Source organism: Myotis lucifugus, unplaced genomic scaffold (genome assembly GCF_000147115.1).
Source record: "Myotis lucifugus unplaced genomic scaffold, Myoluc2.0 scaffold_345, whole genome shotgun sequence".
Classification (NCBI taxonomy): Eukaryota; Metazoa; Chordata; class Mammalia; order Chiroptera; family Vespertilionidae; genus Myotis; species Myotis lucifugus.
Window position 1 is genome coordinate 38,687 of NW_005871393.1, and position 16,008 is coordinate 54,694.

A 16,008-nucleotide genomic window follows, 5' to 3' on the forward strand; every position below is an offset into this window, starting at 1 on the left:
CCGAGCCTGGCCCACACCACCCTCCGTCTTCAGGGGCTGAGACCCAGACGGTGCCCGCCTGCCTCTCCCCTGAGAAAGCAGAAGTCGGCACCCCAAACCCACAGCCATCTCCTCCTCACCCGACCCCAGCCCAGGCCACCCACATGCTCCGGACCCTCCCCTCCCAGGGTTCCAGCCCCTCCCCGGCCCCATCATTTCAATCTCATTTGATCCAACTCTGCCTCCACCTCCATCCCCCTTGTGCCTGTGCCCCGGCTCCATTTCCTCCCTTCCCAGCCGAACTTCTCGAGTCGTCTAACTGGCTTCCTCTTCCCTCTGACCCACCCATGATGCCAGCAGACCGCGGGACCCTGACCCCGCCGTCCCTGCGCCCTCCCCGCACCTTCCCCAGCGGCGAGGCGGCCGCCCAGCGCTGACCTCGTTCTGCCAGGGGATGGGCACGGAGCCCGTGGAGAACTTGGAGTAGAAGTCGTCGTCCGTGTGGTCCAGGTTGACGCCCTTCACGGTGGAGAACTGCTCAATGTCCAGCACGTCCTTACAGTACACGGCCCGGGGCTGAGGCAGAGCGAGCGAGCGGTCACACGGGCCCCGCCCCGGCTGGGGCAGAGCGAGCGAGCGGTCACACGGGCCCTGCCCCGGCGCCACCGTCCCCAGCCAGGCCTGGGGCTTTGATGGGGGAAGCAGGGGGCATCTGCCTGAGCCCCCCACCCCCACCGGGAACCTGGAGCTCAGCGTGTCCAGGGCCCTGCTGCCCTCAGGCCTCACATGCCGGTCACCCCATCCCTGAGCTCACCTTCCTCAGCGCCCTGCAGCCCACTCCTCCATCACACAGTCTTTGTTCCCCAAAGGGCCCAGGACTGGGACGGGGAAACTGTTTCCAAAGTCCTTTCTGTTTGGGGCTCTGGGCCACCCGCCATAGAGAGCGAATGCTGGTTCCCAGGGCCAGGCCCGAGGAACACGCAGCCACGGACGCCTCCGGGGGGGGCCTCCCCACCCCCTCTCACATTACGGGGCACCAAGGGGCTGGGCACCCGGGCTCTGCAGCCAGCGGGCCGGGCTGGGTCCCAGCGCTGGTGCTTAGGAATTTTGGAAAAGTCCCACGTCCCACAGGCCTGTGTCCCACCTGCAGGCCGGGCTATGGGAGCACCTGTGCCTGGGCTGTAAGCGCGCGTGAGCTGGCGGGAATCTCTTTATCTCACTCCCCCCGCCACGCACTGGGGGCTGCTCTCTGCTGAGACCCACAGAGACGACTCAGGCAGGCCTTCCCCTCCAGGAACTCAAAGCTGGGACTGAGCCTCCCAGGGGCTCTGGGGCCTGTAGGTCTGAGGATGAGGACTTCATGGAGGCGGCGACTCCAGGATGGATGCAGGGCCCCCAGCCCTGGTGACGTGTCTGTCACCGGAGGGCAGAGGCCGCCGCCTGCCCACGGGTCTCCTCGGCCCCGGTACGAGGCCCGGAACCGACATTCGGTGAGTGCCAGGCTGGGAACAGGGCGCAGGCTCCGTCTGGGCTGGGGGGGCTACTCACATCTGGAATGAAGGGCGGGTCCAACATCCCGGCTTCCAAGCGCTTGAAGTTCATGTTCCTGAAGAAGGGGTGCCTCTTGACCTCCGCGGCCCCCTCCTCCTGACAGCCCAGCCTCTGCTTCGCGTCTTTGGTGAGCAGCTGTGACAACACAGAGCCCCGTGAGGCCACGCCTGGAGCCTTGTCGCTCCCGCAGGTCAGGCCTGTGGTCATCTCCCTCACGGGGAGTCCCTGGGACTCCCCGGTGCCCCTCCTCCAGCCTGTGCCACCCAGGTGCCCGACAGACACCGCCCAGCCCTGCTCAGGCCTCGCTTCAGCGCCTCCTGAGCCGCTGTGGGCTCTGTGGTCCCGAGTTCACAGCACCGGATGCCTGGAGCCCCCGGGGGAGCAAGACTCCTGTCTGTGTCTCCCCGGGACCACATGCCCAGCACCTGTGAATTCGGGGCACCCACTGACGCTTGCTGAACTGGGGTGACCTTCTGCCACAGGGAACTGACAAAGGGCAAGGACTCAGTCTCTGGTTCATTTACTCAACTCACAAGTGCAAACCCCTGGGGGCGGGTGAGGGAGAAAGAAAGGAAGGAGGACAGAGAGGGAGGGAGGGAGGGAGGGGGGAGGGGAAGAGGGAGGGAGGGAGGGAGGGGGAGAGGGCACTGAGGGTTTGGCCTCAGCGAGATCATGTTTAGAGTTGGAGGCACCATGGATGTAACACATGGGGTCAGAGGAACGCAAGTTAGCTGCTCACTTGGGGGTCAGGGAGGCCGAGGGGCCAGAGGACGGGAGCCGGAGGGGAGGGGAGGGACCAGTGCTGGGACTCAGCAGGGGCCTAAGGAAGGTGGGGCTGAGGACTGGCCTAGAGACAGGACCGGGGTGGGTGGGGGGGCAGTGAGATGCATGCATGTCTGGACCCCAGGAGCAGGGAAAGGTCTTGTGGCCGCCAAGACCGAATGAAGGACAGAATCTGGGTCAGGGACCAGCTTCCTGGCTGTTTGTGGAGAGGCCTTCCTTCTCAGGCAGGCAGGTGGGCCTGGACTTGCCCGGGGCTCCGTGTTCTCCTTCTAGTCAGGCCCTACTGTGTCCTGAGCTGGTGCCTGGAGGGGACAGGGCCGGCCTGGCTGCCAGACCAGAGAGACGCGGTTAAGGACACAGAAGAAGCACAGGGTCATTTGTCAGATGACGGAGCAAGGCCTCTGGTCATCCTTCCAGTTACAGAAGGTGAGGGACATGGGTTTGACACCAGGATCCCCAGGCGTGGCCGCTGCCTTTCTCTCAGTGCACACCAGGGGGCAGCAGAGAAACAGAAGCGCCCAGTGCTGGTGCCCCAAAGCCATGTGCCAAAGCCCACGATGCCGGCAGGGAGGGGCCCTCTGTGCCTCTGCCCTCTCAGCACATCCCACGCCCCTGTTGGGGGGTCTCTCCAGACCTGCTTCTCTGAACCCCGACCTGGGACACGTGGTGCTGCCCTCCGCTATCCCTCACCCAGTGTGGTGCCGCTGCATACAGACCTCGCCTGACAGAACCCAGTCTTGTTAGCACACCAGCCGGGTTTTCCAGCATCCCTGGGAGCCCACGTCCCTGCTGACCGCCTTGTGCCGCCTCGCTCCTCCGGTCCCCCACCCACCTCCACGGCCATGGCCACCTGTTTCCTTGGAGGCCCGGGCAGGTGGGCAGGAGCCCAGCCACAGGCGGTTCCGGTGTGTGTTTGCATGTGTGCATGCTGCCCCTCCCTGAGTGTCCCACATGCAAACGACAGGTGGCAGGCCCAGCCCCATCTTCCTTCCCAGGGCTCTGACGTCAGGCTGGGGCCGCAGAGGTCAGGCTGGGGCCGCAGAGGAAGTGGCCCAGCCCGGGGCGAGGACAGCGGGCCCGGGAGCTCACCATTTTACAGATGGACTTGGCCTCCTCGGAGAACTTGTGGGAGTACACCTCCTCCGTCTCCAGGACCCGGCGGTCCACCTCCTCCCGTTTCACCTTCTCCTTGCGCCCCCGGAACGGTGACTGGCCCTCGATCATCTCGTAGAGGAGGCAGCCCAGACCCCAGTAGTCGGGGCTCAGGCCGTACCTCTGGTTGTTCAGGACTTCGGGAGCTGGGCGAGGAGGGAGCGAGCGAGGTGAGAGGCCGCTGGTGGCAGCAGAGCCCAGCTTGGGCTGTGACTCATGCCAGCCGGGTCCAGCCTCCTCCTCCCTAACTGGAAGCAGGTGCCAGGGACTGGATGTAGCTCTAGGCCTCTTCCCTGCAGCCCCAGGAGGATGGTTGGGAGTCGGCTCAGGGGACGGGCAGGGCAGGGCCCCAGGCTGCTCTCTGCTTAGAGTCATGCTTGGCACCCTCATGGCCTCCCTCCTGTCAGGGGTCTCCCCAAAAGGCTGTCCACCAGCCACTGGACCCTGACTTCAACGGGGCCTCCTCCTGAGCATCGCTGTGTGCCAGCCTGGCCACTGACCCCGAAGTGGACTGGCTTTAGACGCAGGTGGGCTGGAGGTGGGGGTTGCAGAGAACTGGGTTTAGTCCAGTCACACCTGGGGCTCCATGCAGCCTGGCTAAGACCGCCCACCTCCCACCATCAGAAGGGACCCTATTTCTGATCAGAGTGGCACAATGAGGCCAGGGATTCACGTGGGGGGCCCGGGGGAGGGGGCCGCGCCCACACTCACCCATGTAGCCGACGGTGCCCACCCGGCCTCGGATCAGGTCTCCCTCGGGGATCTTCACGGCCAGGCCCAGGTCGGAGATCCTAATGTGGCCTGAGGGGGAAGGGCAGGGTCAGCGGGACCCTGGGACGGTCATGTGACACTGGACCACCCTGGGCAGGGCCTTAGACTTGCGGCGTGCCCCCGGGCAGGAAGAGGGGGACCCCGATCTACTGTCTCAGGGCAACTGCAGACCCCGGGGAGACTCAGGTGTCAGATGCGGGGCCGCCTGCACTTGGCTGGACGCGGGCAACCTGCCTCATGCAACGCGCTAATGGGCTCCTTGGAAGGCTGAGGTCAGCGGGTTTCACATGCCTTGGCCGGATTCCGGGATTGCTTCACGGAAAAAATGTGAGATTCTCCTGACATTTTGCAACAATTTGCTTAAGGGGAAAAATTATAAAGCAATTTGGGAAGCAACTTCCCGTCCTGCTGAGATGGTCTTTGGAGGTTGTTTTCTCCCTTTGGAAAAACAAGATGGGACGACGCCCAGGCCCCTGGAGACTGGGAGATGGATTGGAGCCCCTGGTCCCAGACTGAACCCCCAAAGCAGAGACGACGGTGCTGAGGTCAGCCTCTGTGTTGTCTCCCCTGGTGGCCCCCACCAGGGACAAGGGGGACATCACAGCCACACACGACCCTGCAGGCAGGACCACTCCCCCTCCCCCATGGGTGAGTGCCGGGGCCCCCACAGCCTGGACCTGAGCAAGGCCCAGTGACAGGGACCCCGGCCAGGTCGGAGCTGTGTGAGGCCCCAGCTCTGGCCCCAGACAAAGGCAGGAAAGGTAGAGGGAGCACGTGGATTCACCTCACGGGGATGCAGGTCAGAGGTGGGCGTGGCTCTGAGACCAGAAGGATAGGAACCCCAGCGGGCACTGGGCTCATCCGAGAGGGGCAGCGAGGCCCGGGACCCTCTGCCTGCTGCTCCCATGGCAGCATCGCCAGGCCATCAACACACTGAGGAGACCTGGCCTCTGATCCCGGCTCCCCACGGATATTGCTGGGTGACCCTGGCAGCTTGGCTCCTCTGAGCCTTCATCTTGTCATCTGTAAAATGGGCGCAGGGACTGCTGGCCCTGCCCCCTCTGTGGAGATGGGCAAATCTAGTCAGTCTGAAAATGAGGAAACTGTGTCCCACCCTTTAGTGTGAGAGGCTAACAGTTGGGAGGGGTTCCCGTGGCTGCCCTGTCATCCGTGTGAGACAGTAACAATGGGATGCACGAACACTAATGGCGAACACATGTTTCGCTGGCTGTGGCTGACTGAATAGCTTCCCCTCAAGCTATCTTGTCAGAACCTCACCCCCATCTTCAAGCCTCTACGTTGGCAGGACCCATGTTTCCATTGAAAAACAAGATGAAGTGCAGAGAAATTGTGTGAGGTCAGTATGTGCCCAACGTCTCTGAAATTCTGGACACCTCATCTCATTCCCCTCCACCTCTCTCTCTCTCTCTCTCTCTCTCTCTCTCTCTCTCTCCCTCTGCCCAGCCAAGTTGCTTCTTCTCCTCGTAGGAGCTCTGTCCATGCCCACGGTCCTCTCTGGGTTCCCAGGGCTGAGGAGCGAAGTGGCTCCTCCCCTCCCCCTGCCCACTGCTCCCTGCGGGCCCAGGGTGGTGAGTCTCCGAGAGGCCCTCTGCATTGGGTTGTGATGCTCACCTCAGCTAGAGCAGGAAAAGGACCTCCCCGGCCACTCCCTGACTTACCGTAATCATCTAGCAGGATATTCTCGGGTTTCAGATCCCTGGAAGGGAAAGACCACAGGCATGTGAGTGTGGGCATCTGGGCAGCAAGGGCACCCCGGCGTCTGGGCTGACCTCATGGGCAGCCAGGCCTGAATGTTCCCTTCCCACATCGGGTTGTCTGGTCTCTGGGCTGATCTCTCTCCTCCCACCCTGTGCCGTAGGCATCTTCTCCGCGCTGGAGAGTGATAGGAAGGAGGTTAGGCACAGGCTGGTCCTGGCTCCTCCACACGCTGCCAGCCGCCAGGCCTGAGAATACCGCTGGCTGGGGTGGTGACAGACCCCTCCAGGGCTGGGAAGACCGCCCCCCTTTCCCCCCCAGGTCTCAGGATGCCCGGAAGGCAGAGCAGGGCCTGGGAATAAAGGCAGAGACACTTGAGAACAAAGCGCCAGCTGCAGAACTGGCACAGAGAACTGCAGGGAAGAGGAAGGTGCCCCCTGGAGAAAGACCCCCTGGGAATGGGGCCCCCAGGAGCCTGGCACCTCCCCAACTCCAGCTGAGCTACAGTGGGAAGAAAGCACGGCCGGCTGGAAGGCGCGGCTGTAGGCGTGGCCACCTCCTCCCGACCCCAGTGTCTGTCTTCCCTTTGATGACATCATCATGCTCTTAGGAGAGGGAACCTCTCCGTTAGTTCCCAGGAGGGGGAAGAGGCAGCAGGACTGTCTGGTTTTCCTAGTAAAAGGTCTCCCCAAGGGTAGACCAGTAGGATGGCGTGTGCCGCTCAGGTAAGCCGCTGGGCAAACAGTCCACGGCTCTGGACTGAGGGTTGGTTCTCCACCAACTGGCTTTGTTTATGGAGCTGGCGGCAGCTGTCCCCGGGCGTGGTGACTGCCCGTCCAGTGGGCCCCAAAGTGCTGACTGGTATTTGTATGGAGTTATTCATTACAAAATACATTTTGTTGCTGTTGTTATTTAATTTGCATTCTTTTGATGTGTTAACAATCCCAAATAAGGGCAAGAGCCAGGGCTTCCATACGCCAGCTGGCCAGCGGGCAGGGCCCGAGCCCACGGGAGGAGAGGCCAGGCGAGCGGCCGGCTTGGACTCGGAGCTGCCTTCTCGTCTTCTTGTAAATGAAGGGCACTCAGGTGGGGGATTCTTTTTCTGACCCTTAGGAAAACTGTTCCGACTCCCTTCTCACTTGAGTGAAAACCAAACAAACACATAACTGGGGAGATGGTTGAGGCGGGAGGCAATGCACCAAGACCACCCTCCTGGTTTTCAAAGCCTTCTTCGTCTCCCCAGGTAATCTCCACCCAGAGCGCCATGGCCCAGGTCTGCGAGCGGGTGTGTGGGAGCGGGGTCGCTGGGGACTGTCCACTCACCTGTCGGCACTTTCAGGAATGTGCGTTTCTGGATCCCTAAACCCTCCTTCCTCTGGGGTCCCTCCTACCTGCCCTTTCTCAACAGCTCTTCTGCCAGTGACCCAAGAAAAGCAGGCTCTGGGCCCTCTTGAAAATGAATTACTATGGGGTCCTGCTCCAGGTATAAAAAGCCCTGGGCCCCATCAGAAGTGGGATCTAGTCGTAATAATTATAACGGCAACTCAACAGAAGAAATGATTTGAACACGTAGAGCCTTATGATCATAGGAAATTAAAAAAAAATCTTACATGTATCCACATATTTCAATAAAAGAGTCTTAGGCAAAAAATATATTACATTATAATAACATTTTATGAGAGAGGTGGGGAATAGAAAATGATAGGAAGTTCCTCACCATTAAAGGGCTTTATGCATGTTTAGATAGACGATGGTGGAAATCAACTTGCTACAGCAATGAGATTCCACTGGATGCCTTTAAAAATGTGAAGTAACTTCCATACCAAAATATCCAGATCAGCCACCATTTAAACAGACGGTGGACTGTTTCAGAAGTCCATCTTCAGATTGTGAAGATGCTTCGTGGACGCCGTGAGACAAGCCCCGCCCAGGGTGACGGGCAGTGTGGGAGGCGGTGGTCCAGGTGAGCACCAGCCATCATGTTGGCCCTGAGCCTCACGCTGGGCGCTGCTCACAGAACCTGGACCCTGGGCCTGCCACGTCAGGCGGTGTGGATGGACGCAGGCCTGCTTGTGGTGGCCACCCCCCAGGTCTTCCTGAGGCTGGTCCAGGTCACGGCCAACAGGCTCCACCGAGCTTTCCTGGGCACTTGCCCCCTAAGCAGCCCACCTCACTTACTCTGTTTCAGTGGGAGTCTGCACCCTCACCTGCGAGGACCATGATCAGGCCTCGGGTCCGATCCCCACCCACTCAGACGCAGGCGGAAGGCCAGGCGGGACCCGCTCACCTGTAGACGGTGTTCTCCAGGTGCAGGTCTTCCAGGCCGCACAGGATCTCCGCGGCGTAGAACAGGGCCCGCTCCTCCTCGAAGCCGGGGTTCCCCATGTTGTAGATGTGGAACTTCAGGTCGCCCCCGTTCATGATGGTCAGGACCAAGCACAGCGCATCCTTGGTCTCGTAGGCATAGGCCAGGTTGACCTGGGAGCAGAGGACAGCACCGAGGTGAGGTCCTGCCACCGCCCCCACTTCCGCCCTCCCTTCTCAGGGCCCGTGCAGCTGCGGGACGGCTGGGCTAGGGGAGCTTCAGCGGCTTCACGCCACCCCCGAATCCCGACAGCCTCGGCGCGCCCCGCCCGCTGCCCCTCTCAGCTGGTGAAGGACTCCCTCCTTCCCATCAGTGGTTCCAGGTGAGGAGGCGAGGGGAGGGGCCCTGCCCTTTCAGGGGTGCTGCCAGGATGGTGTTCTTGCGTTTACACCACAAAAGCATGTGCGTGCATCAGGCAAAACTGAGTGGCCCCGTTGGCTGGTCAAGAAAAGCAGGGCCCCGATGCCCTCCGGGCACCCGTAGTGCAGGGGCCAGGCAGCGGGCTGGGTGGTAGCCTAGGGCCTTCGAGAAGCAGAACAAGACTTGGCCAAGACTGTCCTCTCTGGCACACAGGACACGCCTGGCCAGAGGGACCATCCACAGAGAGGATCTAGCCCAGTGGTTCTCAACCTCCCTAATGCCGCGACCCTTTAATACGGTTCCTCATGTTGTGGTGACCCCCAACCATAAAATTATTTTCGTTGCTACTTCATAACTGTAATTTTACTACTGTTATGAGTCGTCATGTAAATATCTGATATGCAGGATGTATTTTCATTGTTACAAATTGAACATCATTAAAGCATAGTGATTCATCACAAAAACAATATGTAATTATATATGTGTTTTCCGATGGTCTTAGGCGACCCCTGTGAAAGGGTCGTTCGCACACCTGTCCAGGTGACCCCGAGGCAGGGCTCCGGGAGGAGAGCGTGGGAACAGCCTGCCAGGGGCAGAGGATGGGGCACCATCGAGGAAGGCCCTTTCCCTGAGCGGGACCCACCATCACCAACCCCATAGCCAGCCCTGCCCCCGAGGGCTCCATGGGCAGCCTGGAGGCGGTGACCTGGGGTCACTATTGAAAGGCGCTAGTGACACAGAGGCTCACGGCCAAAATGATGACCGCCACCTCCCACACAGCACGTCATCCTGGCGGTGGGGACAGCGGGATGAGACAGAGACCACACCTCTGTCCCTTGAGTGTCACCTTATAAAGCCACCCCCTCTGGAGAGTGGTGGAGGCCCTGGGCCGATGGCCTCCCTCGCCTCATGCACAGCTGGTAGGAGTTTAACTGGGCAACCTGCATGGAGAGCCCGTTGGGAACAGCTACCAAATGGAAAACGCACACACCCTCTGACACAGCCATTCCTCGGCCAAGGAATGCAGCCTCCGGACACGTCCACAGAGCCATGCCAGGGGTGCTCAGGGGCGGACGCTCAGCCTCCGGACACGTCCACAGAGCCATGCCAGGGGTGCTCGGGGGCGGACACACAGCCTCCGGACACGTCCACAGAGCCATGCCAGGGGTGCTCAGGGGCGGACGCTCAGCCTCATCCGCAGCGGCTTCACCCCCAGGACGCTCCCTGTGGGGGTCAGCCCCACGGGCCAGGGTTCACTCTCCCATGTCTCAAGGGAAGGGGGCACAGTTTTTTGGTTTTTTTTTTTTAAAAAGGTGCAGCTATAAGTCTGGATTTTTTGCTTTTTTTAAAGATCTACATTTAAAGGGGAAAAAAGATTGCAGCATAAGATGTCTAGTGAGATCCCATTGGCTAAAAGTAATGATTCCAACATGTTGGAACGGTTCCTCAGAGAGGGAGCCTTCTGGTTTTCCTCTGTCTCCGTCTGTGCCGTTGGAATTTTTACCTTGTGCACATATTGTTTTTTATGGTGACAGGTGGCGGACATTTAGAGCTGACCGTATGTCCACGTGCTCCTCCACATCTCTCCGCAGCTGGCCTGGGCCCCGCAGGGACCAGCTCTGGCCCATGGGCTGTGGGCGGGAGGCTGTGACCGTCCCCCACGCCCCTGCGCACACTTCCGTTATTCCGGACGGGGCAGCTGCAGGGAGGAAGAGGGGGGCCCGATCTGACCGGACTCCATGTGAGTGACAGAACCGTCTTGGTTGGCCCGGCCGGTGTGGCTCAGTGGTTGAGTGTCGACCTCTGAACCAGGAGGTCGTGGTTCAATTCCAGGTCAGGGCACAGGCCCGGATTTCAGGCTCAATCCCCAGTGGAGGGAGTGCAGGAAGCAACCCGAAATCAATGATTCTCTCTCATCATTGATGTTTCTGTCTTTTCCTCTCCTTTCCTCTCTACAAATATAAAGATACAAAAAATAAAAAAAGAACGGCTTGGTTGTTTTCAGCTGCGGCGAGTCGGGGTGTATTTGTTACTGCAGCAGAGCAAAGCCTAGACTGAGAAGCACAGCAGATGCGCACACGATGGCGCCTCTGAGGATACCAACACTAAGGTGTCCGCTGGGAGGAAACCGGTCTACAGGGGCCTGTGGACACGAAGCTCCCGGCGGGGCCCAGGTGGGCTTCTTCAGTCCACCGAGCAGTGTACAAGGTGGTCCTGCAGGACAGAGGCCTCGGTCCCACACACAGGGGAGCCAGGCCTGCTCTGTGACAGGACGACGTCGGCCACCAGGACCCAGAGGCGTGTTGGGGTGCAGGGGGGGCCTGGCTGCCTCTCGGCAGGTATTCCTCCCGCTGCATTCCATCTCCCTGGCGATGGGGAGCTGCCACAATGGAGGGCCACCCGCTTCCCAAGGGACAGAAGCCCCGGTCACCAGCAGGTGGCCTGTCACTCAGCCCTGGACACTCACCACAAACGGGCTGTTGACCTTCTCCAGGATCTGCTTCTCGTTGAGGGCCATGGACTCCCCTTTCCTCTTCTTGATCCTCTTCTTTTCCAAGCGCTTGCAGGCATACATCTTCCCCGTGGCCCGCACCTGGCAGGCACAGACCTGCGGAGCAAGGAGGAACCACGGGTGAGAGACACAACAGGCCTGCTGAGCGCCTCCGTGGCCAGGACGCTGGGCCGAGGGGTCGGGAACGGATGGAGCCAGAGCCGGCCGGGCCTGGCCTTGGACCATGGCTGCCCCGGGCCACACCCTCGAGTTCTGGCCACCTCGCCCTCCCTCCTCTGGCCCTGGGATGGAGCCCAGCCTTGGAGGTGCAGAATGCGCCATTTTCAGCAACGCGTAGATGCCGCTGAGACTTGAGGTCCGTGCCTCTCTCAGAGGCAACTACATTTCCTGTCCTCAGCTTCCAACCAGAGGCAGCCATTGCCCACTGGGCACGTTCAAGTGCTGGCTGCAGGCGGAAGATGCTTGTTGGGGACCAGGGACAGGAGACCCCCAAGAACCCCGAGTGTATGACTCAGAGGAACGGGAAACGGGGCATTTGGGTTCTCGTCTTCGTTCTGCCCCTTGTGGCCGGGTCCCCTCACCATTCGGAACCTCCGCTTCCTCACCTCCAAGTGAGAGTCCGCAGGCTGCCCCCCTCTTGGGAAGCTCAGACAGAGAACAACAGCCCGTAAAGCAGTGTCATCTGGCCCCTCGTGTCCTCACTTCTCCCTCCAAACACAGCCAAGAGCAGCACCGTTTCTCCTCCCCGCACCTGAACCTGAGGCTGCCTCACCCCCAGCCCCAGACAGCGAGGGCTGCTCCGCACCCTGCTTCCCCCCTGCAGACACACCTGCCCCTCCCAAAGGCCCCGGGACCCGCGCTCTCCACCAGGGGGCCTAGGACCCAGCCAACACGGGAACACCAGGCAGACAGAAGGGACAGGAAAGGGGACTGGAGTGCAGGAGCTGTCACCTGAAACAGGGTGCTCACTCACCTCCCCGAAGCCCCCCTTCCCCAGCACTCGGTACTGCCTGAAGGTGTTTTTGGTTATCGGTTGCCTGAAAAAAAGCAAGAATCATGGTGTTAAGATGCATAACCATATGTAACAGACATCGGCAGCATCTGACTTGGCGGTGCAAGGCACAGCTCCATGCCTCGGGGACCCCAGGAATGATCGCTGCCGAGGGGCCCCTCACGGGCTTGCTCTGGGGCTGGGTGTTCAAGTCCCAGGCCACCTGCCCGCAGCCCTGCAGCCTGGGAGGCAAGCAGGAAGGCAGAAGGCGCGAAGCATGTGAGGCAAAGCAGCTTCAAGGGACCTCCCTGTGGTTTCCCCTCTCTCCCAAATGCCAGTTAGATGGCTCAGCTCCGAAGGAAGCTGTGAGCCCGGTGGAGGGAGAGGGGAGGGGCCCGGAGCCAAAGAGGCTCGGAGTCCCCCGGAGGGCATGACGGAGACCTGCCCCCCTGCCCCTGCGCATCCCAGCCAGCCCAGCATCTAGCTCAGCCAGCCCAGCATCTCAGTTCAGCCTGCCCAGAATCTAGCTCAGCCAGCCCAGCATCTAGCTCAGCCAGCCCAGCATCTCAGTTCAGCCAGCCCAGCATCTCAGTTCAGCCTGCCCAGCATCTAGCTCAGCCAGCCCAGCATCTAGCTCGGCCAGCACAGCATCTAGCTCAGCCTGCACAGCATCTAGCTCAGCCTGCACAGCATCTAGCTCAGCCTGCACAGCAGGTCGGCGCACTTCCAACCTCTCCACCTCCCAGGGCCCCTTTGCTGTCCCCCCTAGAGCTCCAACACTGCGAGATCCCGCCTGCCAGAGGGGAATCTATGAAGTCATAGTCGCGTAGTGTCTCCCGACGCCCCGTTTTAATTAGCCAAAGCCAACCTCTGACTGCGAGGCAGGGCGGGGAGTAAAGACCAGGTGGTCCTCTGGTTGCTTCGAAGAGCCCCGGGCTGCGGGTAGCCTGTGCTTTTCCACCGCTGGTCTGTGTGGCTGTGAATATTCAGCTTGCTTTTTCCCCCTTAAACCTTTTTTCAGCTTTACTGAGGTATGATTGACAGTGTACAACTTGATGTTTTGATATATACATTGTGGAATGATCACCGCAATCAAGCTAATTAACATTCTATTCCCTTGGTTCCCTCCTCCTCCCTCTCCTTCTGTGGAGAACACTTAAGATCTACCCTCCTAGCAAATTTCAAGCACACAATACAGTATTTGTTAACTAGGGTCACCACGCTGTCCATTCGACCCCCCACAACGTACTCATCCTGCAAAAATGAAACTTTTTCACCCTTTGACTAACATCTCCCCATTTCTCCTCCCCTCACCACCCCTGGCATTCTACTCTCTGCTTCTGTACATTTGACTATTTTAGGTTCCACATATCAGTGAGGTCGTGTGATATTTGTCTTTCAGTGTCTGGCTTATTTCACTTAGCAAGCATCTTCCAAATGGATCCACGTTGTCACAAAATGGCAAGGTCTCCTTTTTCAAGGCTGAGTAATATTCCACGGTGTGTGTGCACACCACACGTTACTCCCGGGTACACTGTAGCGTTACTCATAATAGCCAAGATATGGAAATAATCTAAATGTCCGTCAACTGGTAGGTGAGTAACCAACAATCCACTTTACAATGTTAACACTGGCTCCTGGAACCAGAACTGGTTTTTTTTTGTTAAAAAAAAACTTTTTAAAAATTGATTTCAGAGAGGAAAGGAGAGGGAGAGAGAGAAAAACATCAATGATGACAGAGAATCATTGACCAGCTGTCTCCTGCCCCACACTGGAGATCGAGCCTGCAACCCGGGCATGTGCCCTGACCGGGAACCGAACCGTGAGCTCCTGGTTCATAGGTCGATGCTCAGCCCCTGATCCATGCCAGCCAGGCCAGAACTCTTTCTGAGCAACTCCCACGCCCACCCCAAGAGTCCTGACCAGGGTTGAGGTTGGCACGAGACTGAATTGGGCCAACGACCTGGGTCAGCTCAAGAAAGACAGTGACCCGCCGGCAGCTCCTGAATGAATCTTCCACGGAACTCTTCTGGCTGCTGGGTCCTGGAGCGGACTTGGGTTTTACTGGAAATCCCGTCCCTGTTCTCACAGGATGTCCCCGAGACCCGGGGCGCTCCCGGCATTCATGTCTGTGCCTCACTCTCCCTGGCATGTCCTTGGGCAGCGGGGTCCCCGTCGGCAGCACAGGGCTGCCCCTCTATCCCTCTGTCTCTCTCCTCTGCAGGAGCGGCCGGGCCTGGAGCTCCCTGCCAGGCGCCTCGTCCGCTATCACCCGGGAGCGTGTCCTACAGCCGCCCTCGAAACCACATGAAGGCGTCCAGGCCCAACCGTTAACGATACATGGAGAACAGACAGCCAGGCGACATTACCGCAGCGCTCCTCTGCTGGGGGGAATAAGTGGAATACAATTTCCGAGGAATTTCTTGGTTAACCTTGGGAGGGAAAAAAGATCCCTTTAATATTTCAACAGTATCCCACTAAGGGGCCACGGTCTTGGTAGCGGGTGGGGAGGGGGGGCGGGAAGAAGAGGGTTGTCAGTCATTTAGGACATTTCTAGGCCAGTGTCCTGACGTACTGGTGTCAACGATTTAGTGCAAGGGCTTAGCTTCTCCGATTTAAAAAGTCCATTTCTCCGTTTCCTGTGCTCTTTGCAGACAAGTAAAATGAAAGTCAGTGGCCGCAGCTACAGGATCCCATTGGAACGGGAGTGCTGGGTAGAAGGAATTGAGTGAGGGACCTGGAGTTCAGGTTCCAGCCTCGCCAGGTTCTTGCTGTGTGACCCAGGGCCAATCCATCAACCTCTCTGAGCCTTGCATCTTCAGTAAAACAAAGCTATTGAAAGGCACTTTTATCCAAAGGCTTCTGAAGGCTGCTGTGTGTCAGACTGTGTGTCTCTATGGTAACAGTTCCCACTACTCGAAGCACCTTGTACATGGACTCATGCAATCCTCACACCTGCCTTGAGAAGCGAGATGATTGCCGTCTCCATTCTGCAGGCGAGAACTCTTAGGCTTTGAGAGGTGGGATGAGCTGCCAAGGTCACGGAACTGGAGTCCAGGCAGGGGCCCACGTTTGGCGTCCTGGCCCCACACTGCAGCTCTGGGGAAAGTGGGTGCAGACCGGGCCTGTATGACACAGCTCAGGGCTTCCGGAAGTGGGGTGGGGCTCGATGGATACGTCCCACCGCTGCCCACGAGGGTCGCTGCTCCTTCCAATCCCAGACGTGCGAGGAAGCCGCCACGCTGACGCTGACGTTGACACTGATGATCTCGGGGCGACCACAACTGTGTCAGTTTACTCCTGGGGCCAAACGGCTGACCTCTGGCGAGTACGCACCTTGTCCTGGGCACGTGCTGCCAATCTCATCTCCTCCTCGCCCCAAGCCTGCAAGGCGGGCACTGTTATTTTCCCCCCTGAAGGATGAAGCCGAGGCGTGGAGAGGCGAGCAGCCCTCCCGAGGTCCCTCCAGAGGAGGCCGAGCCGGGCTCAGACCCAGGCTGGGGCTCCATGCCCTCAGCAGGATGTGGGGCCAGCCCTTCTTCCTCAGTCCCTCCCGCAGGTGCAAGGTGAGCAGCGGCAGTCGTGGGCGGACCCCTTCTCACTCTGCCATCCCCGTTGGTGGGTGGAGAGACACGCCCTCCAGTGGCTGACGGGCAGGGTGCTCTCTGGGCATCTGCAGGGCACTCGGCCAGCAAAGGTGTTAATAGACATGCAGAGTCAGGATGGCTCCTTGCTCTACACCCACACGTGCCCAGATGGCATGCGTGCCAGGCCTCAGGGCACAGGGAACTCTGGGCTGTGGAACAGGACACCCCCACCATGTCTACC

General features: G+C 59.6%; 1 protein-coding gene across 7 annotated transcripts in view; it reads right to left on the minus strand.

Moving 5' to 3' along the window:
• Positions 1–276: 276 nt before the first annotated feature.
• Positions 277–16,008, minus strand: part of GRK5 (G protein-coupled receptor kinase 5) — a 173,826-nt gene continuing 158,094 nt past the window's right edge. For all 7 annotated transcript variants that reach the window (XM_023764727.1, XM_023764729.1, XM_023764725.1 and 4 more), the window contains 8 exons: positions 12,163–12,226; positions 11,145–11,285; positions 8,240–8,430; positions 5,916–5,953; positions 4,177–4,266; positions 3,403–3,611; positions 1,528–1,665; positions 277–555 (listed from right to left, as the gene is read on the minus strand). In XM_023764727.1, the coding sequence (XP_023620495.1) occupies positions 295–555; positions 1,528–1,665; positions 3,403–3,611; positions 4,177–4,266; positions 5,916–5,953; positions 8,240–8,430; positions 11,145–11,285; positions 12,163–12,226 (1,132 nt within the window). In that variant the 3' untranslated portion in view covers positions 277–294. The remainder of the gene's footprint in view (positions 556–1,527; positions 1,666–3,402; positions 3,612–4,176; positions 4,267–5,915; positions 5,954–8,239; positions 8,431–11,144; positions 11,286–12,162; positions 12,227–16,008) is intronic.